At 46.2% G+C, this 26,662-nt stretch overlaps 1 protein-coding gene across 4 annotated transcripts; it reads left to right on the top strand.

Moving 5' to 3' along the window:
• The first annotated feature begins 333 nt into the window (after window positions 1–333).
• LOC120507609 (potassium voltage-gated channel subfamily A member 6-like) lies at window positions 334–26,662 on the top strand. 4 transcript variants are annotated; one of them, XM_039720495.1, is made up of 4 exons: window positions 334–7,104; window positions 7,407–7,493; window positions 9,115–9,189; window positions 24,220–26,662. In XM_039720495.1, exon 1 carries the CDS (start codon window positions 960–962, stop codon window positions 2,520–2,522), a length of 1,563 nt encoding a protein of 520 aa, XP_039576429.1. In that variant the 5' UTR covers window positions 334–959; the 3' UTR covers window positions 2,523–7,104; window positions 7,407–7,493; window positions 9,115–9,189; window positions 24,220–26,662. The 4 variants fall into 4 exon arrangements, with proteins under 4 accessions (XP_039576429.1, XP_039576418.1, XP_039576409.1 ...); XM_039720484.1 differs by having other exon boundaries at window positions 9,020–9,189; XM_039720475.1 differs by having other exon boundaries at window positions 8,999–9,189.

Here is a 26,662-nt window from a genome sequence, read left to right as displayed (position 1 = left end):
GAAAAGAGGCAAACTCTATCCACCCCAAATGAGGAGAGCAATGCATTTACCTGTATCTTTCCCCGGTTGCACTGTTCACCGTGACAGGCTGTGGATGGTCCGATGCTACCGTCGTGCTTGCATCATGACAATGACATTTATAAATGGAGGTCCACGAGCCACAGGCATGGAGTGACTGGCTCAAGGTCAACTCCAGCCTGCGGCGGGAACGGGAACAACACCGAGGTCAGCCCGGTCCCATGGCCGAGCTCTGAGCCCGGCCCGGAGCCGGCGGTGGTGGACAGCCCCCGGCAGGGGTTTGCCTGAGGGGACAAGGGCAGGACTCCAGGGGGGAGAGGTGGGCGAAAGAAGGGCGGCGGCGGTGCCGCCCTTTGGACCAGCTGTTGCGAAGCTCCTGGCGGGAGGGCTGATCCCCCAGCGGCTTCCCCTCGGGGGTCTCCCCCGAAAAGCCGGCGCCCCTGGGCTGGGGCTGCCGCGTCCTCCGCGGCGGGGGGAGAGGTGGGGCGAGCATCCCCCCTTGGCGGGTGCGCGCATCCGTCTGTAGCTGAGCGTGTCGGCGCTGGCGCGGCGTGCCTGTCTGTGTCTGTCTGTCTCCGTGCGGGTGCCTGCGTGTGTCTGCGTGTGCCCCTCTCCCCGTGTGTGACACCGTGCGTGTGTGCTCGCACACCTCCCTCTCCCGCTCTCTCCCGCGTGTCTCCGTGTCTGTGTGTCCCTGTGTGTGCGCGGGGAGCGCAGCGCGGAGCCGGGCGCGGCAGCAGCAGCAGCGGCGCGGTGCCCCGCGCTCCGCGGCCGGAGGAGGAGCCGCGCCGGGAGCCCCGCGGAGCCGCCGGGCGAGCGCGGCCGCACCGAGGCGCAACAGGCGGATGGCTGCGGGCGGCGGGCGCTGAAGGCGAGCGGGGCGAGGCGGAGGGGCAGGGAAGGGCAGGCGAGGAAGGGCAGCGCCGGGCAGAGCGGGCGGGATGCGGGCGGAGGAGCCGCTGGCGCTGGCGGCCCCGCGGGCGGGCGGCGAGGCGGAGGCGGAGGCGCCGGGCGAGGAGCGGAGCGGCGGCAGCTGCTGCAGCAGCGAGCGCCTGGTGATCAACATCTCGGGGCTGCGCTTCGAGACGCAGCTGCGGACCCTCTCCATCTTCCCCGACACGCTGCTGGGCGACCCCAGCCGCCGGGTGCGCTACTTCGACCCGCTCCGCAACGAGTACTTCTTCGACCGCAACCGGCCCAGCTTCGACGCCATCCTCTACTACTACCAGTCCGGGGGTCGGCTGCGCCGGCCGGTCCATGTGCCCCTCGACATCTTCCTGGAGGAGATCCGCTTCTACCAGCTGGGCCAGGAGGCTATCGAGACATTCCGGGAGGACGAGGGCTTCATCCCAGAGGAGGAGAAGCCCCTGCCCCAGCACCACTTCCAGCGCCAGGTCTGGCTGCTCTTTGAGTACCCCGAGAGCTCCGGGCCAGCCCGGGCCATCGCCATCGTCTCCGTGCTGGTCATCCTCATCTCCATCGTCATTTTCTGCCTGGAAACCCTGCCTGAATTCCGCCAGGAGCCCAAGGGACCCCAGCCTGGCTTCGGGGAGGCTGTGCCTCTCGGCGATGAGGCGCTGCTGCTGCCGCCGCTGCCACCGCCGAGCGGGACTCCCCCGCCCCTGCATCCCGGCGCCGGCTCCGGCCCGTTCTTCACAGACCCCTTCTTCCTCATCGAGACCCTGTGCATCATCTGGTTCTCCTTTGAGCTCCTCGTGCGCTTCTTCGCCTGCCCCAGCAAACCCGAGTTTTCCCGCAACATCATGAACATCATCGACATCGTGGCCATCATCCCCTACTTCATCACCCTGGGCACCGAGCTGGCCCAGCAGCAGCAGCAGAAGCAGAAGCAGCAGCCCGGGAGCAGCAGCAACAATGGGGGCCAGCAGCAAGCCATGTCCCTGGCCATCCTCAGAGTCATCCGCCTGGTCAGAGTCTTCAGGATCTTCAAGCTCTCCAGGCACTCCAAGGGGCTGCAGATCCTAGGGAAGACTCTCCAGGCCAGCATGAGGGAGCTGGGCCTCCTCATCTTCTTCCTCTTCATCGGGGTGATCCTCTTCTCCAGCGCTGTCTACTTTGCAGAGACTGATGATCCTGACTCACTGTTCACCAGCATCCCTGATGCTTTCTGGTGGGCAGTGGTGTCCATGACCACCGTGGGCTATGGGGACATGTATCCAATGACCATCGGTGGCAAGATTGTGGGCTCCTTGTGTGCCATCGCGGGTGTGCTCACCATTGCCCTCCCTGTCCCTGTCATCGTGTCCAACTTCAACTACTTCTACCACCGAGAGACTGACCACGAGGAGCAGTGCCAGTACACCCACGTCACCTGTGGCCAGCAACAGTCACCCTTCTCTGAGCCCAAGAAGGGGGACAGTAATCAGTCCCTCAGCAAATCTGACTTCCTGGAAGCAGAAGACCTGGAGTCCATGAAATATTCCAACTTCATTCCTCCCAATAACCAGGGATATAAAGAGAAGAAAATGCTGACAGAGGTGTGATGGGTTTTGTTGTCCTGGGTCCAGACACAGAGCTTCAAGCTGCTGTTACAGTTGTCTTCCTACAAGCAGCTGGATCTATTCAGCATTTACATGCCAGACTGTGGATTGTGATACCGTAAACAGAATGATTGTGATAATGGGCTCTTCTGGCCTGATTTGCTGTTTCTCATTACTGTGTGCAGCCAGAAATGTTCTTGCTTTATTCCGTGGAGTGCTAGCTGTCATCCCCACTCCCTTGTGCATTTCTTTCTCTGCTTTTGATGACTGCTTTAATCCAACATTTGCTCCGAAACCGTCTTGTAACTCCACTAGCAGAGAAGTCCTTGCCACTACTTCAGCAGAGGCATTCAGCAGAGTAAACAGTTAAAGCAGCTACAAACATCTGGCTTGAGCCATGCTCTCAGTCCCTGTGCCAGCACAGTGCCCTTGGCTGTGGAATCAGTCACGCCTGCCATGCCATTGCCTTTGAATAATGGAAACGCTGCAGCCAGGATCACAGGGTGCTCTGCAGCTGTAGGGGAAAGCCGGCAAGCAGATACCTGCCTTCTTTTCATGGCATGCTAAAAGATCCTCCTGCTTTGTGTTTCAAAAAAAAAAAAAAAAAGAAAAAAGGTGCATAAATCTAAAAGCTCTTTGCTATTTGTGACCATACATCATGTATCAAAAACAGGCTTAAAGCAGTCAACAGGCTTGGTGAAGATTCTCTGTGTTTTGAGCTTATCTCAGCCTTATTTATGCCAGTGCCCTGATGTTAATTGGCTTTTATAGTACTAACACTAACTTAGTCTTCATAGTGGTAAGTGCCTTCTGATGCAAGGCATGTTTGAGTAAATTCATTTGTTATCTGCAGCGTTCATCTTCACACAATAGTGGTTAATGAGATGTGCTTTGTGCTTCAGATACCCAGCTCTATATTCAGGCATGGGAGAGCAGTTGACTCCGCTGCTTTTTTTGATTGAGCATTTGTGTAGCTGAGGGAAGTTTGCATGTTGGCATTTTTTGATGTGGCAGGAAAATCCCAACCACAGAGAGCTCTGCACCTGTGCTGTGTGAGGATCTTGCTGCTTTAGCAAGTCAGAGGCATAAAATGCTCTAGGGTGAGTGTGTCAACATTTGAAACTGAGACTGGCACAGATACAAACTTCCCTAAGCCGTTTGCACAAAGCCAGCAGCATCCTCCAGACCCTTTGAATGAGAGGAGAAACAGCAAGCCCTGAAGAGATGCTCTTGCTGTATTGCTGGCCTAGCCAGTTCCTGGTATTTCATGGATAGGAGTGACAGCAGTGTTTTTGTACTTGGTTTTATGAGAGCAGTTTGTGCCAGCCATGCAAAATATGCATAGCTTGGCCTGCAGAGCCGGGTTTGTCAAGGGACCAGAGATTTCTATCCTCAAATACATGTTTTGCTTCCCAGATAATTTCATTAGTTTCAGTCAGCTCTGCCTTACACCTAACTTTAAAAATGTTTCAAGCTCTGCCAGCAGGTGAGAAAGAAAAATGTATGCTTTCAGATTCCACTGGCAGATTTTCCTGCAAGAAAAAGTCCTTGTTTGAATTCTAAGTGTTTGTTCTGCATTCACATATCTGCATGTGTACGAAAGCAAAGGCAGCCATTAATGCCTTGCATCACACTGTATGAGATACATATTGGAATGTACTACATATTGCATGGGGCACGTGTAATACATAAACCAAACGTAATGCCAGGATGCAAAAATACAGAGAATATATTTTGTATCTATATTGTGCTTTCCAGCCATAAGACTAAGAATGCTAAAGGCATATAATAGAATCATAGAATGACCTGGGTTGGAAGGGACCTTAAAGGTCATCTCTTTCCAAAGGACACTTTCCACTAGACCAGGTTGCTCAGAGCCCTATCATTTAATATAGTCAAAACTGGCTATAGAACTGGTTGTGAGGTGGGATCTGTTTGCATCTTCATTACTCTGCCTGTTTTCAGTTGTTTTGAGATATGGCTCCATGCCTAGAGTGCTTTTATTGTGGTCTCTCTCCATCCTGGCCCTGCTCATATGATAGAAGTTGTTTGTGTAAATCCTAACTACTCAATTTCTCCAGAGTCCTGTTGCCTTCTCAAATGTTTATAGTGTGCAGGGATTTCCCTTGGGGTCAGCACACAACCGTTATATTAAAACCTCTGCCCTCTCTCTCTCTTGCTGAAATCAGAATCATAGGAAAATTCCACTTCTCTCCAGTCTGGGAGACACAAGTTTGATGTGGTGAGGACTCATAGCTCAGAGGGGTTTGCCTGAATAAAGCCCGATTTATCTTTGCTTCATGTGACTGAGACAAAGGTTTGTGAAGGTCTGAGCCTTGGGGACCATTCTGCATTCCTTGACACCTGTAATCAGCTGTTGGGTAAATTGTCCTGGTGAATAAGTGGGACTGAGGGGCATGGTGCCACCTCTGTTGCTTTTGTGTAAAAGTTGTCCAGTTCTTAGTGTGTCTTAGTCTTGGTGGTGTTCTTAGTTGTGTTTGGGGTCACCTTAATGAAATCTTTACTGTGAGGCCGAGAGAGGGTCTGTTCTTCAAATTTTGTATTGCTTGAAACTAGCAAAAGAAGCTGCTATTTAAAAGGGATGTTTCGAGGCTGCTGCCCTCTCCCAGCAGAATGCCCATGTTTGGGGATATTTTATGCCTGCGTCTATCAGCTGGTAAAAGTTCCCCCAAAGTAAGATATAAAAAACTCAGGTTGAACACAAGTTCAGGAGGAGTCATGAGACATGCTGAGCCTACGTCAGAAAATTCCTGTGCTCGTTTCTCCCCCTGGGCCTGGCCCTGTTGGCCCTGCCAGGCAGGAGTCCTCCCTGCCCAGAACAGGTTGTTCTCCTGACCAGCATGACAGACAGCTGGACACGGAGACTCTAGCAAGAAAAAACGATCACTGGTAGCACAGTCCCAGCATGTCTTACACAGATCCTCTTGGAAAGAGGTGTTCTGCCCTTGGGTGGGATCCAGCAGTGAGTTTCCAGGTGGAATCCAGCAGGGAGTTTCCAGTGGGTATTGGATACTCCCATCCACAGATCGCCCCCAAGGTGTAAAGGTATTTTGTAGTGAGCAAGGCAGCTCTGTGCAGTTTTTGTGAGCCACTTTTGTCAGTTCTGAAAAGAAAAGGGCACATGAAAATGTGTAAAGCAGGAGTGGTGTTTGCTCCCTGGGTTTTCTGTGTTGGCTCTAAGAGAAATACAGATCACCAACAGAAGCATGGAAACTATAACCTTGGGACTCATCTGGGACATGTAAATCCTTCTCAAAGCACCTCCTGAAAAGCAGTGAAGTCCCAGAGTCATCAGTAATGCTATATGCTACAGAACTTGTGGAATCTGACTTTTTTTAAGGAGCCTTCAGATTTTTTTTTCACGTGACTGAAATGACACAGTGGCACCCATTGACTTTACCAGAGGTCTCATACCACCAAATCACAGAGATGCTTTCAAAAACCTTACCTCAAGTTCTCAGCCCTTAGCACTCCCCCCAGCTGCTCAAAATGCAAATCTATTTCCTTCTGAAGGTAAAGCACATCCCTGTGAAGCCAAGTAGGCACCTCCAGGGACTTGTTTCCATAACAACCTCCTGGACTGTTTCTCTCTCTGTGCTGTGATTGTGGCTACAAGCAAAAGCATTTGTTGGATATTTTGTGTTCAGATATCAGCACCTTATCTTTACAGATGTTTTCTTTGCCTACTGGAGCTGATCCCATCACCTTATATCATGTATAGCTGCCCTGTCCAACTTCAGGTGGGCAGTTTCCAGACTTTGAAAGCAGGGAGAGCAAACCTGGAGATGGGAAGAGATTTTATTTGTTCATCTACACAGAGTTGGAGAGTGTGTGAAATACAATCTGAGCACTCAGCTAGGGAGCTGAGGGACAACTGGTCTGATGTAGAGTCATCTGGGTGCCTGGTGACAAGGAATACAGGCTAAAGCATTACTTTAAAGATCCAGAAATTCCTCTTGCAGCAATCTCATTAGGAAATAGTTTTGGAGTGGAAGAGACTATTGCTCCTTCCAGATCCCCTGGCTAGTTTGTTACAGTTGGTTCCCCTGATCATTTTCCCTCAGGATGTTTTTCACCAGAGCAGGACAGGGAAGAAATAATTTCCTTGGAGGTAGGGTTAGAAGGAAGGATGGAAGAATTTTACTGAGGACACCATTTTTTTAATCCACACAAAGGTCTGGAAGCATGAAAGGCATGAAGACCTGTTCTGTGGTGTTTTACTGTTGGACTCTTGCTCTTAACACCGAGATGAAATTCCTGTTCTGCTCCTTGTTGGAAAACATTGGAATTAGGGATTTTTGAGTAATTTTCTGTTTGGGCCTTTTGATCCAGCTTTTGTGGATAAAAATTCACTGCTACAGCAGATGTGGGGGTGAAGGTGACTGAACTTGGTCTTCTCTCCTGCTCCCTATGGGATAAAGAGGAGTGAGTGTCAAGAAAATTCAGGGCAGCAAGAGACAGGGTAAGGACTGAAGTGTCTTCCACACAGTGATGGAAAGAGCAGCATCAACCCTAAAAGCAAAGGAACAAACAGATCCATCATCTGCTGCTATTGCAAAAATAGGTAAGGTTTCTTTCTGTTCTGGGAAATTAACAACTAAGAGTTTCTTGAAATTAATGAGGAAGGATTTCCTAATTAAGATTTGCAACCTAAAGGGAGAATCTGGTTATAGGTGAAGAAAGAAAGATAATTATAAACTACAGAAATGTAGTATGAGCCAAATCCTCACCATCTGCTGATTCAAGCTTGCAAAACTCCTTTTCGTACAACTGCCTTGGATTATATTGGGCTTCAATCTTCTGTATCAAATTCAAGCACATGTACTGTTTGTTAAACTGCTTCTTTTTGTTTGTTCTTTTCTTGAGGTCCTGTTTACATCAGGGAAAGATCTGCAGATTACAGCAGGAGTCAACTGCAGCTTTCCCAAAAGCTCTCACCTGACTCGAGTCCAAGTAAGTCCTACCAAACTTGGCAGAGCTAAGTTAAATTTAACTTTAAGTTTATATTGACAGAAATTAAGAGTAGCAGCATTTTATGGATTTTTTTCCTCACTGGTGGAAAGATGTGGATGGATTAATGGGGCATTGGAAGATATTGCCCTCCTTGGCAGCCCTGTGAGCATAAGATATCTCTGTTGGTGCTGCTGTAACCAAGAGCACAGCCTTGAGCCCTTCATCATTGCTCTTTGAAGCTTGCTCTAGAGGCAGATCCCTCCTGAAGAGATTTGCAGCCATGTTATCAGCAGGTTCACAGGAGAATGCCTGAATTGCAGGCACCTGCTTTAGGCATAAGGAGGGGAGCAGGTGTTGGCAGGATGAAAAGACTTAATCCCCTGATGAAAGAAACCAGGGGATGCTGCGTGTCCTTAGCTGCCACCAAAGACAGTGCCTGAGGAAACTCCCTGCCAGTTTCAAGGAGCTCTTGCTCAGGCTGGGGTCCTGCAAGACCCTACCCAGGGAGATAAATCCAGAAAAATATTTTTGGGGAAAGCAGACAGGGACTGTGCTAATTAACAGTACAGCATTAACAGTGCAGCTGTTAGTTCATGTTAATTCCACGTGCTTTTCCCTCTTTGAGTCGGTATTCCCTTCCTCCAGGGAAGTCTGTCTGGGGCTTGTTGTCTGGCACAAGGAGTTTGAATGTCATAACATGGCTTTACATTTTGGGAAACTCATAGCTGAGGTCAGTGTGGGTTTTACTGTCCTACAACATTCACTGATGAACCTTCACCACTGGACATATCCAGGCTGTCTGTAGTGCCAGTTAATAAGAGGGGGCCCAAGAAATAATTGAGCTTTGCTGTGTAGAACTTCTTCTTAGTGAAAGGAAAGAAAGGATTTGCAGGAGGGAAAGTGCTCATCAATTTCTGTGGTCACCATAAATACTGAAGCTGTGTTGACTACTTGCAGATGAGAATTAGGGGAAACTTTTGTGTTCACACAAAGAAAATTCAGCAAGTCCTTCTTTGGCTTCATTTTTACTAAATTAATATAAATATATTTATTCAGTGGTATAAAATTTTGGAACACCCTTAGTCCAAAAGTGGCATAAGTCACAAATTTATCAATTTAATTACCTAATCTAGCCATTGTCTGTTTAACAGAATGAGGGCCCTCAATTCTGCTCTCTACCCAAGATTAGATAAAGGTTTCCATAGGATTGTGGATGGTATGACTCCGGATTTAAATGAGTATGAGAGAAGAATCAGGCTCAAAGAAGAGGGCTGTAAGTGCACATGATTAGGCTGGATCGCTTTAGGGTGCTGTAGGTGCACTTTGGTCCATTCATCTAAAAGGTTGTATGCAATTTTACACCAACAAAAGTTCTAGCTGTTAGAGTACATATTGGTTTATTCTCTTACATTCTCTGGAGGGAAATTAAATGGTATTTTACAAGAAAACTGGAACATTACCATCCCTTCTTGCTGCTCCTTGATGCATCTGTTGTTTTCAATTAGCTTGATGGCATCCATTTTCAGAAAGCAGATGCTGCCCTCTTTTACACTGGTTCAATTCTGGAATAACTCCACTGACGTCAGTGAAGTGACTCCAAATTTATCCCCGGCAAAAGCAGAATTGGACCACAGTCTCTTTGTCTGCCTCTCTGCTCTGGAGCTCTGGGGAAGGTGTGCCACTGCCACAACATAAGGTGAGGGTGAGTGCCTGTCTGCTGTGCTGTGCTTGGCATTTTTGTGTCCTTGACACCCCCACTCATGTGCCTGGCTGTAGCAGGAGTCAGGCTGGCCTGGGGCATGCATGGCCACCAAATTCCTGGTGCTGAATGTAGCACTTTCTGGCTCTGGATTCCTGACCACTCTTCATCTTAGCTTCCTCTTGCCTGGATATGTTTTCCAAGGAGACAGAGCTTTTTAAGCTGAAGAAATGTAGTTGCAATTCTTAAGTAATAGAACAACAGAAGGGTGGCAGAGGTAGATGTGGAGACAAGCTCTGCGCCTCCTACATTTTTTTTGCTGATAGGGCTATGTGAAAATCATTGCAGTCCTGGTAGGTTGGCTTTACATCTGCTGGTTTCAAAGTCTCCATTTACAGGGACTACTAGGTTGGAAAAAATGGGACTTAACCTGCTATAACTTTTCTGATGTCAGTCCTGCCTTCCTTGAAACTGGTTAGAAAGCTTTGTGTAAAATCACCAGTTTGCTGTAAGAGAAAATACCACTGGAGATGGGACAGATGAGGGTGAGTAGAAGGAATAGTTGTGGAATCATGGAATGGCCAGGGTTAGAAGGGATATTAAAGACCATCTCATTCCAACCCCCTGCCATGGGTGCGGACACCTTGATTGCTCAGAGCTCTATCCATAGAGCTCTCTCCCAGAGCTCTATCTCTTCACCTTTCCTGTGGGTTCCCTTCAGGAACTGGAAGGCCACAAGGAGGTCACCCCAAAGCCTTCTCTTCTCCAGGCTGAACAATTCCAAATTCCCTCAGCCTTTCCTCCCAGCAGAGCTGCTCCATCCCTCTGATCCCCTTGATGTCCCTGCTCTGGCCTGGCTCCAGCAGCTCCCTGTCCTTCACTCAGCCAGAGTGCCAGCATCACTAACTGGGCCACCATAGTGGCCCAGTTTAAAAAAAAAATCAAGGTGCAAGTCTTGGAAAATCTCAGGACAAGCATGTTCAGTAACACCTGGAAAATCTTAATTCTGCAAGGCCTCATCTGCAATGCTGCGTGACCTAAATTTGGTAAGACAGGATGCATAGAAGAACAGCAAGAATGATCAGGTGGATGGTATGTGCTTTGCTAGTGGAAGCTGGAAGAGTATAACTTCTCTAAGCCAGCAAAGGACTGACAAGACCTGTAGTTAGGAAAGAACTGGGGGCAAAATAATCAAAAAAAGGAAAAAATATGAAAAATTTTAAGATCTTCCCACATTTCTTTTGTCTCCAGATCATTTGCCATACTGCATGTTTACCTACAAAACACCAAATCCTGGTGATTTTACTACTAAATACTTGGGTTTTGTGGGAAGAAGGGAGAGGTAGGAGAGGAATTGTGAGTCTTGGGAAGGTTTTTTTCTCAGTGGGACTGAGGAGAGAAAAGGAAGTCCAAGAGTGCAGTAGAATGGTTCAGAGGATACCATCCCTCTAGGAGCTGGTCTGGAAGCAAAAGGGCAAATTCACACCCTTTAAAGATACCCCACCAAACTCTGTTCGCTGCTCTTCCCCTCAGCCTGGAATGGCTGCTCACCATATCCAGTCCTTTCTCCCTATCCAGAGCTCTCCAGCTTTTTGCTGACCTTCCTTCTTTCTGGAATCTGTGGTCATTCCTCACTCCCATGAGCTCCCTGGAATCATTGGAATGGTGCATTGCATCTAATGTTGGGAAGAGCCTTGAACACCTCTGCTGCAGCTCAGTTAGATTATCTGATTTGAGCAACGTGCCCTGGTGGAAGGCATTCCAGCCCCTCTGGCATGAGTGTTGGAATGAGGTGACCTTTGAGGTCATTTCCAACCCAAATCAGTCTGTGAATCTGTGGTTCGTCGCAGAAATAAGCAGTGATGCATGGTCTTCAACAGAAGACCATGCTCACAGAAGACCATGCTCACAGAATCATTAAGGTTGGAAAATACCTCCAAGATCATCAAGTCTAGCCTTCAGTGGAATATCAAAATGCCCAGAAAATGATATAATGAAGTGCTACGTCCACTCATTCTTTGAATGGGTCCAGGGCTGGTGACTCCAGTCAGTCTGTTCTAATGATTAACTGCTCTTTCAGTAAATTTTTTTTTCCTAGTCCAGTCCTGTCCCTTGTTCCCCTGGAGAAGAGGCTGACCCCCACCTGACCACACCCTCCTGTCAGGGAGTTGTGGCAAGCAGCATTGTTGGGTAGCTGGTCAGAGCAGTTGATCCCAATGGCCACTCTGGCCTGAAGAGATGAGCAGAATAATTTCCTATTGCACGCACTGTTCTGACACAGAACAAAATTTCACATTTCCACTCTTACCTCTCTCACCTCTCTCAAATCACAGAATTCACAGAATTACTAGGTTGAAAGAGACCTTAAAGATCATTGAGTCCAACCCATGCCCTAACATCTCAAGTAAACCATGGCACCGAGTGTCACATCTAGTCTTTTTTCAAACACATCCAGGAATGGTGACTCCACCACCTCCCTGGGTGGCCATTCCAGAACTTTATCACTCTTTCCATGAAAAACTTTTTCCTAATATCCAACCTGTATATCCCTTGTCACAGCCTGTGTCCTCTGGTTCTGTCAGTTTCTGCCTGGAGAAAGAGACCAACCCCACCTGACTACATGCACCTTTCAGGTGGCTGTAGAGATTGATAAGGTCACCCCTGAGTCTCCTTTTCTCTCGGCTAAACAACCCCAGCTCCCTCAGTCGTTCCTCACAGGGCTTGTGTTCCAAGGCGCTCATCAGCCTCGTTGCCCTCCTCTGAATGCGTGCAAGTGTCTCAACGTCCTTCCCAAACTGAGGGGCCAGAATTGTTTCCCCTTGTGGAGGTGAAACTCCTCTTAAGCTCAGGAGGCAGACAAAATATTGACTGAGGTGGGAGCTTCATCTATTCAGCTAGCTCTATGTCACAGAAGTGCCAGGAAGGAACTGTCCTTAGACTTTGTCCTTGAGCTTTCCTGCTTGTTGATGCTCTTTGTTCACTTCAGTGAGGAAACCATTGTTTTGTGATTTCCATCTCTATTTTGGCCAACCAGTTCTGCTCTTTAGCTTTTCTCCTGTGAGTAGTAAGATGGTGAAGGGCCTGGATGGGAAGCCACATGAGAAGCAGCTGAGGGCACTTGGTCTGTTCAGCTGGAGAAGAGCAGACTGAGGCCAGAGCTCACATCAGTGCTGCAGCTTCCTCACAAGGGGAAGAGGAGGGGCAGGCCCTGATCTCTGCTCTCTGTGACCAGGGACAGGACCCAGGGAACAGATGGAGCTGTATCAGGGAAGGGTTAGGTTGTTTAGGAAATTTTCTTCCCCCAGAGAGTGCTGGGGCACTGAATAGGCTCCCCAGGGAGTGGTCATGGCCCCAAGGCTGCCAGAGCTCCAGGAACAGGATGGGATTGTTGGGGTGTCCTGGGCAGGACCAGGAGTTGGACTTGATGATCCTTGTAGGTCCCTTCCAACTCAGGCTGTTCTATAATTCTGTGATTCAATGAGGAAAAAAAGAAAAGCCAGGCAATGGAATTGTTATGAATATCCATGCACATCACAAAAGCCTATGAATGTGGACACCACTTGTGCTCTATCCGTGGCACTGGCAGGATGGTGCACACAAATCTGATGGTCCTTAAGATATCTTAAGGACCTGTCCCAAGCACTTGGTATCATTTGAGTCATGGCAACAAGACATATTAGAAAGGAGTTGTAAGAAATATAGAGTAAGCCAAGGAGTTTGATTTGAAACATTAACACAGTTGTGCATTTATTTCTGATCTCCATTTACTCACAGAATTATGGAACAGCCCAAGCTGGAAGGAACCCTTAGCAGTGTGTTGTTCTCAGGCTCTGAATTATTCTCATATTTTAGCGTGTCAGAAATAGCACTGTCTGGCACATTCCTTTGAGAACTGTAGACTATGGCCTTTCGTGCTTATGACAAAGCAATTGATCTTTGTAGCCTGTCATTGGAAATGATTTTCAGAAATGTTTTGGAGAGTAGTCACTGCCGCATTAGTCTGGTATTTGATGATCTTCTAGTTTTCATCTGTAGACTGCAAACATTTCTCTTGATGTATTTTTAAAAGGTGCCCCTTCCTCAAAATCAGCAATATTTGTGTGAGAAGTATAATTTCAGTTTATTTTGGTACCCTTTACAAAAGGCATGTTTGAAAAATTTTGTAACGTGCATGATCTCTTTCTTAATATTCTAAATATTTCTTGCCTTATTTTTTCTTAAGAAAATAGATGCAAACAAGGCAAAATACAAAATGTGGCCCTGTTTTGGTTTTTGCTTAGTTGGTTTTTGTTTGGTTGGTTTGGTTTTGGGATTTTTCTTAATTTTTTTGGGTTTTTTTTTTTTTTTTTTCTTTTGGGAGGGAGGGGATTATCCTTGATTTAGGGGAGTTTATTTTTAAAAAACTCTTTTTTTAAGCAGTATAGTGGTAGGCATTGCTTGTTTCTGTTCATTACCAGTGTAGCTCCAGTGTCAGCTCCAATACTTTCTTTAATTCATCTATGTGATACTCAAATGCTCCAGAAGAGATGGAATGACAGGCCAAAGCTCATTGGTAATTACAGCTCATACTCCCAGTGACAGAAGGGATGTTCCAGTGCTTTGGCTATGGCTGAGCCAAGCCAGTTGTTCTTTTCTGCAGCTGCAACACCTGCCCAGTTGAGAAAGTTTTTTTGATGAGACCAAACTGCTTTTCCAGTGCTGTCTGACTTGCTAGAACATGTCATTCTGAATTGTGAGCTCCTCCTCTTCCCACTCAGCTGGTCAGCTTTTAGAATCTTTTTACTCTGAGATTATATGATAAGAAAAAAAATATTTAAAACTACAAAAACTTGTTATTAAAATTTTCTGGGTGAATTGAGAATGGAAGGAAAAGGTGCTATCTGCAGAGGACTGTGGCTGCTCCCTTACTTTTATCTTGGCTCTTTAAAAACCAAACCTGTGCAGATTTGTGAGCTGCCACTAACACTTAGCTAAGGGGATTTCAGAGGAGATGAGTTGGAAGTTCCTTGCACAGTAACCACTAATCAGCATCCCCATAGAAAATGTCTGAATACATATTGATCGAGCCAGCTGCAGCTGAGAGGGATTCTGGAGGCTGATGCAGCTTTCCTCTCCATCCTCCATCCCCAATCATGTAAACTGTGTAGAAAAACCACCCACTGGTACTTCTGGCCCTGGTATTTCTGCTTGTTATAATTGCACCAAAAGGTTGTGTGGGTTTTTTGATAGTTCACGTATTGCTTAGGATGGAAGGCGATTTAAATACTGGGCTTGGAGTCAAGGGGAGAGTCCCCAGTTCTGTCACGTGGCCTTTGGATGTCCCTCACATCTCAGTGCCTCAGCAATAAGATGGGACAGTATAAAGCCATTGGTTTCCTTTTTTTCCCTAAACCTTTTAGACATGGAGATCTTTCTGAGTATTCCTCATCTCCCTGACACCTGGATAATGTCAGGCACAGGTTGAGACCTCTCCTCCCTCAGGACACTGTGTTGTGCTGCTGTCACAACAGCAGTGACAAACAGATGGGCAGCGAGGATGAAAAAAACCACAGGAAAATGTTTGTCCCTGTTCATGGGACTCATGGAATACCCAAATGCTGACAAGTCCTGCTGTTACCTGGCTCTGTGTTTGGCTTGGCTGATCTGATCCCTGTTTTCCAGGCTCAGGCACAAAACACTCAGAGCAGACCCCTCATTTGTGACTCTCCCTTCCCTTGCAGGCTGCCTGATAATTAAAAGTGTGCAAAAATATTTCTGTCTGACAAAGCCCAGAGCTGACTTAACTGCAAAGTAAATTGAAAGCTCCTGGAATGCTTGCTCCATGGAGATAAGAGGCTGACATCACTTTTCACAGTTAATTCGGAAGAAGGGAATTGAAACAAGTTCTTCTCTTCTACTCCCTGAGTTTCCCTCAGGGACCAAGGTGTTAAAACAGCAGAAGAAAAATATGCTGCAGGTGGAAGGAGTTCACTATCTCTTTCAGAGATTTGTGTCAGCTCTCCAAGCATGAAGGACTGGCACTGAGCAGTCAAATCTGCACTTCAAATCTGGCAAGACTGGGGGTTTTTTGCAGATATTCACTGGCATTGTTAGGAAATAATCCTCCTAAAGGATTTGGTAGTTTTTTTCTTTATGGTATTTCAGAGGGATGTGAGGATATGTAGAATAGCAATTGTAGCTCTTCATTGTTTATATTTAGTCATATATTGGTGATTCGGAAACAAGCATATGTAAAAAGGCCCAGATGAATCCTCTTGGAAATTTCTTTCTGTCCTATAGCACATTTAGGTGCTGGAGACTTACAAGAAATGCATGAGTCTTACAAAAACTGTATGTTTTTGGAGAGGGAGTCATGCCATGTCTTTGTGCCCACCATGATGCGTGAAGAATTTTTTTTTGATGGCTGAAATGTTTTAACAGCCCTGCTGATACAGAGACTTAATTTCAGGCAAATGGAGCCAAATTCTCAGTTGGTGTTCATACATCAGCACATTTTTCTTCTGATGCCAACTAGGCAGCATGGTACAGGGTGCCTTAGAAGCCTTTTTAGGAGGTTTTGGGGTCTACTTACTGTATCTTTGGGAAGCAATACCTGTTTATCTTAAAAATTCAGTGTTTTGAAGTGTAACTAAAATTCCCATTTGAATGTTTTTTGAATTCTGACTGTCAGATGTGCCACAGCACCATGCCAGTCTGTGGACATACTGATGCTCACAGGCACATTCTGGGTCAGGATCTGGGATGGATCTAACATTGAATTTTTCCTATACCTCAGTTCCTCTGACTCTGGAAGTAATTTTTCTCTTCTCAGCCTGCAGTTGGGTGGAAATCAGTGGTAAAGTTCTAGGTACACTCATTTGTCTTCAGATAATGCAAATGGCCATTTTTTTCCTACAGGGAACCACAAGCAGATGGTGCAAGACAGGCCTGGGAAATTAGAGTCATAGAATTACAGAGTGGCTTGGGTTGGAAGGGACCTTAAAGATGATCTCATTCCAGTGCCCCCGCAATGGGCAGAGACACCTTCCACTAGACCACTATGTTCAGAGCCCCATCCAGCCTGGCCTCGGAAATTTCCAGGGATGGGGATTGAACCTAGATGTGCAGCTGGGGCAGCTGCTTACTCTGAGATCTTCAAGGAGCTTCTCTGATCTATTCCTGATTTCACATGGTTGTAAATTCTGTAAAGGGTATTGTTGTTTTCACAGCTGGAAACAGGATAAATGGGATGTTGACCCTCTTTACATGTTTCAGTAATGTTGCTGCCATTGATAATTTTATTTTAGGAAGAAGTCCTTCCCTGTAAGGGTAGTGAGGCCCTGGCACAAGGTTGCTCAGAGCAGCTGTGGCTGCTCCATCCCTGGTAGTGCCCAAGGCCAGGTTGGATGGGGTTCTGAGTAACCTGGAATAGTGGAAGGTGTCCCTGCCCATGGCAGGGTTTGGAATCAAATGATCTTTAGGATCCCTTCCAATGCAGACCATTCTGTGATTCTCTGACTATTTCCCTGTGCCGCTACATCCCTTTCCGTGCTTTCTGTCAATAATTAGAAACCTCACTACTGTGTCTTCAGGTAATTGTAGTGGGAGTATAAATACTTAACTAAGCAGCCAGGCACTCAGGAGATACCATAAATTCACACTTCCGGAACTTTGATAGAAGGTGACATTTAAAAAAATGCCTAAACACACCACAGCAATTGTGAATTTTTTCTAGTGACTTTAGTGAAACAGAATTGAACAATAGCAAGTGCATTTGAAAATCCTGCCTTTTGCTCCAAGCAGCAGCTCAAGGAGTGATCCTGCCCCTCTGCCCAGCTCTGTGAGGCACATCTGGAGAGCTGTCGTTCTGGGCTCCTCAGGACAGTAGGGACATGGAGCTCCTGGAGCGGGGCCAGTGGAGGATGCAGAGATGATTTGGGGCCTGGAGCATCTCTGGCAGGGAAAGGCTGAGGGAGCTGGAGCTGTCCAGCCTCCAGAGGAGCCCCAGCTGAGAGGGGCCCTCAGCCCTGGGTGTCCCTGTCTGCAGGGAGGGCTCCGAGCAGGCCCAGGCTCTGCTCCGGGGGCCCAGCGATGGCACCAGAGGAACGGGCAGGGACTGATCCCAGGAGGTTCCACCTGGACAGGAGGCAGAACTTCTTCCCTGGGCAGACTGAGTCTCCTACACAGGGGACATGAACTTACTAATTGTATTCCCGTTGCTTGCTTTGATCGCAGGGGAACCTTGGAGACCCTTGGGATGAGGTGAGAGGTAAGGAGTGGAGATAACTGTGGCCACTGCCACAATCATGGCAGGAATTTCCTTGTCCCTAAGCCCCTTTTTCACATTTGTCAGCAGCAGCTGCCATCCTGTCCTCCGAGGGCTGGACTGGCAGCAGGACCATGTCTGTTTTCCTGTCCCCAGCAGGCTGTTGTCCTTAGCAATGCTGTCTTTGACTCTGCTGCAGAGGGATATTCTAGACCTTGTGGCTGAGTATATAAAGTTGGGGAAAAAGAAGGAAGAGAAAGGTATGTTCAGTATTTGTTTTGGTGGTTGTTTTTTTGTGTGTTGGTTTCTTGGGGATATTTCTAAAAGGCATTTAAAACAGCAGTGAAGAGAAGAGAGATGAGGATTTAATGAGGGCTAGCAATGAGGTTAAAGCTGATAAGGAAGGTTGGATTCAAGTTGGTTGGTTCATCTTCTCAGCCACTTTAAGCTGAAAACATTGACCTTTGTGGTCCTTTCAAAAAATTTTAATAAGGGCAAGCGTATCTTGTTGATTTTTAATTTAAAGTCATTAACTCTGCAATTGTCCCAGAATATTGCTCTTGAAGGGATACTTTGTGAGCCAAGGGAAAAATCTGAGCACTGTGTTATAGGCTCCTCCAGCACTGACAAGAAGACTTTGAAATCTGCACAGCCCAAATTTTAATGTCTGTGGTTTGGCTGCATCTTTGACCTATAAATGGGAAAGGACTGGGAAACTGTGTGAGTGCTGTACCAATTGAACAGGAGCTCATGTGCCAGGTGTGTCCATGCTTGTGAAGGTGTGGTGGACGTCAGTGCTGGAAAGCTGTAGGTTCCCCAAACTGCAAAGTTTTTGCAGTGATCTGAAGTAAAATGCAAATGGTGGTGTGGATAATAGCAAGATTGCAAAGTGAATTTGGTTTTGTACAGTACTTTGAAGTGTTTGGAAGCAATAGCTGATCATAGAATCAGAGAGTAATCGAGGTTGAGAAAGATCCCCAAGATCATCAAGTCCAGCTGTCTGATCCCTACTTTGTCCCCAGACCATGGCACTGAGTGCCACGTCCAGTCCTTCCCTGAACACCTCCAGGGGCGGAGACTCTACTCTCCCACTGGACAGCCCCTTCCAATGCCTGACCACCCCTTCCATGAAGAAATTTGTACTGTGTCCAACCTCAGCCTCCCCTGGCACAGCTTGAGGCCACTTCTTCTCATCTTGTTCCTTGTTCCCTGGGAGCAAGCAAAGAGCCTGATCGCCCCCTGGCTGTCCCCTCCTGCCAGGGAGTTGTAGAGAGCCAGAAGGTCCCCGCTCCAAGCCTCCTTTTCTGCAGGCTGAGCCACTCCAGCTCCCTCAGGTGCTCCTCACAGGACTGGCTCTCCAGACCCTTCCTTGCTATTAATTGATCTCAGGGTTTACTGAATACAGTTTCTCAGCAGCAAAAAAACCCCTAGTTTTTCTGGAGGGTTGGTGTGTAGCTTCCAATAGAGCCTTTTCTGGGGGGAAGATCACTGATGTTTAGTCCAGCAAAATGCCCACAGAAAGAGAGGTGATCTTTCTGGGCAAAGGCATAGGAGATTCTATGGAGTTCTACTGAATTCCGAAAAGCTGAAAATTCAAAGGAAATTTGAATTGCAGTGGGAAAAATCTGACTGGGAAAAATACTGACTGTTACTGTCAGAGGAGTTCTACTGAATTCCGAAAAGCTGAAAATTCAAAGGAAATTTGAATTGCAGTGGGAAAAAATCTGACTGGGAAAAATACTGACAGTTGCTGTCAGGAAGCGTCCCTGAGAGCTCTGGAGGAGTTTGTGGAGTGTCGCAGTGCCATCCTGTGGGCCAGGGAGGTATGAGACAAGGGACACCTTGTGCTCCCTCACTCCCCACCAGCAGGATACGGGAGAGAATGGCAAGGGTAAAGCTTGGAAAGGCCCTGGGTTGGGATAACGGCAGTTTTATAGGGAAAGGAAGAGCAGTGCATGCAAGCAAAGCAAGGAATTAATTTTCTGCTTGCCATGGGCAGGCAGGTGCTCAGCCATCCCCAGGAGAGCAGGGCCCCATCAAACCTAAGGGTGACATGGGAAGACAAATGCCATCACCCTGAACATCCATCCCTTTCCATCTTCTTCCCCCATGTGATACACAATGATGATGATGATGCCATAAGGTCTGGAATGTCATTTGGGGTCACCTGTCCTGGCTGTGTCTCCTGCCACACACCCCCAGCCCCCTTGCCAGCGTGGCAGTAGGAAAACCAGTTGGGTCTGTGTCAGCACAACCAAAACCATCCCTGTACTAGCAACCCCAGTACAAACCCAAAACATACCCCTGGGGAGGAAATTAACTGTACCCCAGCCAAAACCAGCCCAGCCATGAAGGCTCTGCTCACATAAGCAGCACTGTCTGCCTTAGCATTTAGTAATCCATTTCCTTTTATGTAAAGAAATTCAAGATTTTCTGTGTTTTTTGTCTCCAAAGTTAGCTTTGAAGGAGATGCTTTGGTGGCAGCTGAGGACAAGCACTTAGGCTTGGGTCAGATTTAGGGAATGGATGTGGGACTTGCCACATGGTGCATTTTCTGGAACAAGTCAGTGTAGTCTTTGTATAATGTCACTAAACTAAACAATGTCCTTTCAATGTCAGAATTAAACACAACATCTTCTGGAAAGTCAGGATTCCTCAAGGGAGTCCCAGATGGCTCCCAGGGAGAGAAGTATGAGCTGCATAAGGCCAGAACTGTGTAGGGTTAAACTGGGGGTTTAATTCGAGGAATAATGGTGCAGTGTTGGGAATTTCCTTGAATATTTTGATTTGCTCAGTTAAGTTAAATAAGCAATCTCACACGAGGCTGTGCTGGATCTTTCCACTTAGTTATGCCAGCTGATTTGATGTGTCCTTTGCAACAGAGAAACACTGGAAGGAGTTCATCCTCTTGTTAGGAACAGAGCTGCTTACTTCACAATCCTGCTGCTCTTTTCTGCTTCTCTGCTTTGAGATGGGCACTATAAATACATTAGATCTGATCTGTTTAATCACCTCTCCCTTATCTCTGCACAGTGGGATAGCCTGGCTGCCACAGGGGTCTGTCCTAATGAAAGTGAGTAAAATTTGCTTTACTGGACTTACATCCACTTGAAGTAACTTTCCCCACATTTTTGCCATACCCAAGGGACATTCAAAGCCTGAAATTATTCTCGGTTAACTCACTAAAAGTTGCTTCTGACTGTAGATCTTCTTACTTGCTGAATGTACGGTCTGAATGGGATTGCATCTCTCACCACTGAGGGGGATTCCAAGACCTTGCATGGTAGCAGGAGGCAGCAGTTTGGTTTTAAACATGAGTGTTATTCCATGTTTTCAATTCATAAATGTAGAAGGTGTCTGAAGTGGGGTTGAAAAGTTGCCCAGGTGAATTTAGATCCCATTCCAGAGCATAGTCCAATTTTTCACATCTCTGGTCTCAGAAAACTTCACTGAGAAGTATTGAGCTATTTATTACGAATTGAGGCAGCAGTATCAGGCTCTCAAAATTTAGGACAATAAAGGATAGAGAAATAAGTGCCCAAAATTAACCCCCTGCAACCCTCTACACATAAACGAGGTCCACCTTGTAAAAAATAACAGCAGTTTAGCAGGTCTTTTTTGTGTACAATACCTGCATTCTGCTTGCTGGAACTCAGCCCCTTTAGACTTCAAGCTGAGCATCCAATGTCATTCACCACATGGGAAATTCTTGGTTTAGTTTTGTACCTTAAGTAGTATTTAAAAGTAACTAATCAATAACTGAGTAATGAGTAAGTCATAGGCAAGGAGTACTTTGGTATTTTGTTTCTCTTACGCTTCACATTTGCCTTCATGCCCATTCCTTTTGGGTGCTTTGTTACTTTTGTACTTATAAAGTTATAGAGAAGGAAAAATCTTCTTTGATCCACCTGCCACTCTTCTGGCCCAGTCATAATCTTTCCTGTAGCTTTCTCTGTCTGAGTGGAAGTAATCATTATTCTGATGGTGCTTTCCAGCACTGTCATAAATTTGGATATAGGATGATTTCATGCCAGTCTCTGCTGTGCTGTGCTAGCTGAACCCTGGCTTAGTGGACAGATTTAGAACGTGAGGTTTGCTGACCATAACTGGTTGGTTTTTCCCCCAATATTTGCAGTGTTGAACAATTGTTTATTCTGCTGTAACTGGATAAAACAGCTCAGTTATACTTTCTAAGCTCTTTGCAGAGATCTGCTTAAGACTGCAGTGTTTCATCCCTGCAGATGCTTTGTTTCTAGAACATTCAATGAAAGGTTGGCCAGAAAAATTTAGACTTTGGCTTTTAGATTTACAGGTAATTCAAGAAAAAATTTCATACTAAACTCAAAAACCTGTTTAAAAAAATAATTACCTTTTTATTTACTGGGACTATGGTTCTTTTGCACAAACCTTGCTTTGAACAGCGAGGTAACATTACACACATTAAAGATGCAGCACTTCCAGTTCAAGAGGAGTCAGGTTTGCTGCCAGAGGGTTTTCCTAAATGAACTTGTAAACCATAAAGGAGCAGGAATCATCTCCCTGCAGGTCAGAAACAAGCTGTAAGAGAGTATATTTTACAATTTCTAAGCATTTTTAAATTTTTAATATACACAATGCATAAAAGAAGATCCTAGACGTCAAATATTGACTATTTAGAGTCTCATCCTCTCCTCTTTCCCAGTGGAACATCTCTACTACCTTTAGGGAAGATCCATGTCATTCATGTAAGTGTAAAACTAGAAGAAGAATCAGACCAAACCACCACTGTGATTGTTCACAATGCTGGGAAGTCCAGGCATTTGTCAGAGATTCAATTCACGCAGCTCCTGCAGACATATCTTTCTGCCTCTGGGTTGTCTGATCGGGTCTCCGCTTTACCAAACTCCAAACAATCACTGGGATTCAATTATTGCTGCTCTGAATCTCTTGAAGGCTGTGAGCTGGCCTCAGCATCTCAATTTTTTCATCCCCTGTAATCCCTGGAGTGAAAACTCTCTTCTCCAACATATAAATTCACAGAAAAAAAAAACTGACATGAAAGAAAACTCGCTGAGGGAATTTTGCTTTGAAGATCAGCACATATTTAGCCTGGAAAGCAGAGATTGCTCACAGCTATGGTGAACTCAAAGCAAGAAAGTTGTGCATTTTGTTGGTAGACCTGGCTTTTCTTTGTCTTAGAAAACTTTTTGAAGAGCAGATGTAAATGTGTTGGTGTGTATTTATGTTTATGTAAGGATGCATATTTATATATATTTTTTGTGCTGTTGACATTTTCTCCTTTCGGACCTAGGCAGAACACCTGACAAATCTTGCTCACTTTGTAGATTTCTCCCATCTCTGATGTTTCTCCCACTTCTTTCTCCTACTTTGGGCTTTGGCAATGTGACAAATAACCTTCTGGCCCAGAGCTTTCTCACTGCCACACTTTTTACAGCCTGTTCTTTTTCTTTTTTTGGCTACTTGAGTCATTGCCAAGCAGTAGCAAGAGCTGTGGGAGCTGAAGACTGGAAAGCGTATAGTTTTCATCGTGGAATAAGCTGCTTTCAAACCCCTATACTGAGTGGGAACGGGAATTGTGGTTCAAAATGCTGTGTAAAAACATAAATGGTACAAACTTCTTGCAGTGCAAGGCTTGAGCTGCTCAGTATTTTGTCAGGCACAAGCTGAACTACTTTAAGCTCATTAATAGCCCTGCTCACACAATTAAGTCTGGACCTCAGAGTTTTGTTTACCACTCAGGAGTCCTAAAAAGGTGAATTTAAGATCATATCCTATCCATGTAGCTGTGGTGGGTTAACCCTGGTTGGATGCCAGGTGCCCCCCAAAGCCACTCTGTCACTCTCCATCCTCAACTCCACAGGGGAGAGGAAATATCATCACAGACTCTCCACACTCTTCCTATGATCCACTGGGGGGTCCCTCCCATGGAAGTGAATTCTCCAGGAACTTCTCCAGCGTGAGCCTTTCCCATGGGCTGCAGTTCATGATCTACTTCAGTGTGGATCCCTTCCACAGGGTGCAGTCCTTCATTTATTCCAGTAATTTTTTTCTTTCTCCTTCTTTTGTTGTGGAAGACTGCTGATACTTTTAATAACTTATTAATAGCCCTTTAGGTTTTATGAGTCACCAGCACAGATGCAGCTGAAATGGACTGCACAAAAGTGTGACAATGGAGAAGTCCCTAAAGGAAGAAAAGTTCTTGCAGACCCAACTTTTTTTGTTCTGCTGTCTCATAATTTGTTTCAGATCTAATTAAAAAAAAAATTAAATTCCCTTATTTGCTTTGATAGACTTTTCTGCCGTGCACAAAGGGAGGGGCTAGCAGCCAAATTGTCATTACAGATCTATCTTAAAAGGACCTAAAATTAGATGCCATGAAAATGGCTCTGGGAATTCCCAAAGTCCCCGTTACAGTAAGAATCAGATCTTGTGCCTCTGTCCTTGAAGAGCACAGCACTGCAACACATCCTAACAAATTTTGCAACCTTCTAAAAAATATATTTTGTCTCATGTAAGAAGACAGGTGTGTAATTCCCAGGAGCTGCAAGGAAAAATTTGCGCTAAAGCCAATCCCAGTAGGCATCAAGGTAAGCAAAGAAATGTAGTACTTTCCATTTTAGCCAGCTGCAGTTGACAACAGATTTCAACTTCACCCCCTTCAAACATTCTCATGAAGAAATGAAACTTTAGGTTGTTGTGGCTTTACTGTGATCCCTGTAAAATAACACCTTTTTCTTGTGCATTTTTTTTAACACAACACTTTTTTTATTTTTCCTTGCTAGGCTGGATTCTGTATGCTGCAAGGCTGTCACGTCAGGACGTTGCAAAAGATGTTGTTGCATCTTCTTCCTGTAAAGTTGGTGGAGTTTCTCTCTATGTAGGAGGTACAATCTTTATGGCCAGGAAACTGTTTTCCTTGCTCTGTGGTTTTCTTGCTGCTGCTGCTTTTAAAGGGGTCAACACTCAGTTCCAGGAAACTGAAACTAAATGTGAACAGGGACTGGAGGAAGGAAGCAGGGAGAATCCCCTACAAGATTCCAATGTGTCTTGTTTCTGGGAAAACTAAATAAGCAGGATTCAACTGCTAGTGGCTAAATAGCAGCAATTTATGAGCTGTTCCTCAAAAGCCCCAGACAAGCACCGAGTCCTGTGGGAAGCTGGAGATTGACACAGGACACCTCCAGAAGAGTCTGCTGTTGAAAATTCCTTTGAGCCTTTTTTTCAAGTGGAGCATCCAGATCTGGCAAATGCATGAGGTCAGCCCTTAAAAGAGCAAAGAACTCTCTCTAAGAAAACCAAATGAGTGGCCAAAGTCTGTCCATTTGTCTGTCTGTCTTTTTGGCCTTGGATTACTGTGCTTTTCAAAGCTGTGCTTTCATAACTCGGATAAAAAGGTAGATGTTTCATAAAGCTCTACAAGCTGTAATCATCCTGTTCGTGCAAAATATCTGCTGCCTGACGGATGGGCCCAAACCAGAGGTGTTTCTCAGTTACCTACAAAGCACCTGGCTTCAGCATCTGTAGTCACTTTTTGTGAACATGTGAGTCCATTGCCTGCTCTAATGGAGTTAGTGACTTATTTTCAGTGGTTGTAGAGAGTTTCACTGAAATAGCACTGTTTGTAGTCCATTGTGTGACTTAGGAGACACAATAGCCAGACAATTCTGCAATTGTAATATAACTGTATGTGGCGTTCCCAGAAAATGCTCTGAAGTCTTCTCCCATTGCACCATGGTGATAAAAACCTCTGCTGCTTTTCAAGCTCCATGAGTCCATGCTGTGCCATGCTGAAAGTGATAGAAAACCCAATTAGCTCTGAAAAGTGAAGGGCAGAGAGGGGTGCTCTGGCCTGGAATTCCCTCCCTTTGGCAGCAGCAAAGGTCAGCCATGCAGCCAAATTTCCATGACCATGTGTGGATCCAGCTTGTTTGTGTTGCCAGCTCTCTGCACAGGGAAGTGGGAGGGGGGTAGGAAGAATTGATTCTGGAAGGGGAAAGCCTGAGGGGAAGAGTGGAGTTAAATGTGACAGCTGGGATTTCCAGAAGGTAGTTTGATGGAAATCTGGGCATCCAGCTTCCCTAGAACTCTTTATCAGTAACACCCTCTGTATCTCCCTGAGTGACTTTTAGCCTGTCTGGCACTTTTCAGCATCAGTGTGTGAGGGAAAAGAGATGGGAGGCAGCTCTCTGATTTGGCAGCTCTGGGACTTCAATGCATCTTTGTGCTGCTGGCTGAGGGTCTGGATCTCTGAGGAGCTTCCTGACTACCTGTGGCTCCCACAGGCTTGTAGGACTGGGCTTAGAGAAACCCTGAGCTGCCAGGTGAAGGCTGCTCATGGTGCAGCTCTTCTGAGTAGTCCTGGGTGTGGATGTCAGCCTGAAGTCCTTGGGTCCCTCCCTAGACTCTACAATCCCAAGGGACCTGCTCTATCTCTCAGTGCAGACCAGCTGTGGGAATCCTCCAAGTCCCTTTATCCTGATATGTGTGTCAAGGCCGTGTGACTGACCATGAGTGACCAGAGCTGCCATGAACCCTTCTTGCAAGGGCAGTTGTCTTCAGAGTCAGCGTAGGTGCAGGCTACCTTTGGAAAAGTGTGAATTATACTGGGGAAATCCATGGGGCAGAAACCTTGGGCGGTACTGTGTGCCCACACCATCAGCAGGCATATTGACAGGGGTGCTTTGCTTTTGGTGTGAAGCCTTGCTCTGATGCATCATTCCAAGGAAAACAGCTGGAATTAGCAGGCCAGGTCATGTGGTGAGATAAGTAATTCCAGCTCCCTTACTGGACCTGATTTATACAGGTCAGGTCCAATATTTCTGAGAAATTGTTGTTGGTGGGGGCTTTTTTGTTTGTTTCACTGAAAACTCAAACTCTTTCAAATAAAGAACAAATGAGGTATAGGGAATTTTTAGCTGGAGTGTGTGCTTCAGGATTTTTGCTGTGTTCAGGCTTTGAGAACACAAATTCTCTGCAGACAATCCCACACATAGTGGGAAACAGGGTTATTTGGCTTGGAAGTGCATCAGGGAGATGGGACTCGAGTGAGCTGTGAACAGCAATCATCGTCATTAGTGGTGGTGCCATAATATGTGCTTGACTCAAATCCAGCATTGCACAGGTGAGAACCTGGTGAAACCTTGTATTGCGATATTTGTGGTTGTTCCTGCTGGTGTGTTCCACTGTTGAATAGGCTAGAAATGAATAAAATCAGTATTTTTTAAA

This window comes from Passer montanus, unplaced genomic scaffold (assembly GCF_014805655.1).
Source record: "Passer montanus isolate IOZ18808 unplaced genomic scaffold, ASM1480565v1 scaffold106, whole genome shotgun sequence".
Lineage (NCBI taxonomy): Eukaryota > Metazoa > Chordata > Aves > Passeriformes > Passeridae > Passer > Passer montanus.
Note: the sequence above shows the minus strand (reverse complement) of the source record. Positions and strands in the feature narration are given on the sequence as shown.

Excerpts from the sequence above, each read along its gene's own strand:
- LOC120507609 (XM_039720468.1), top strand. The coding sequence starts at position 960 with ATGCGGGCGGAGGAGCCGCTGGCGCTGGCGGCCCCGCGGGCGGGCGGC.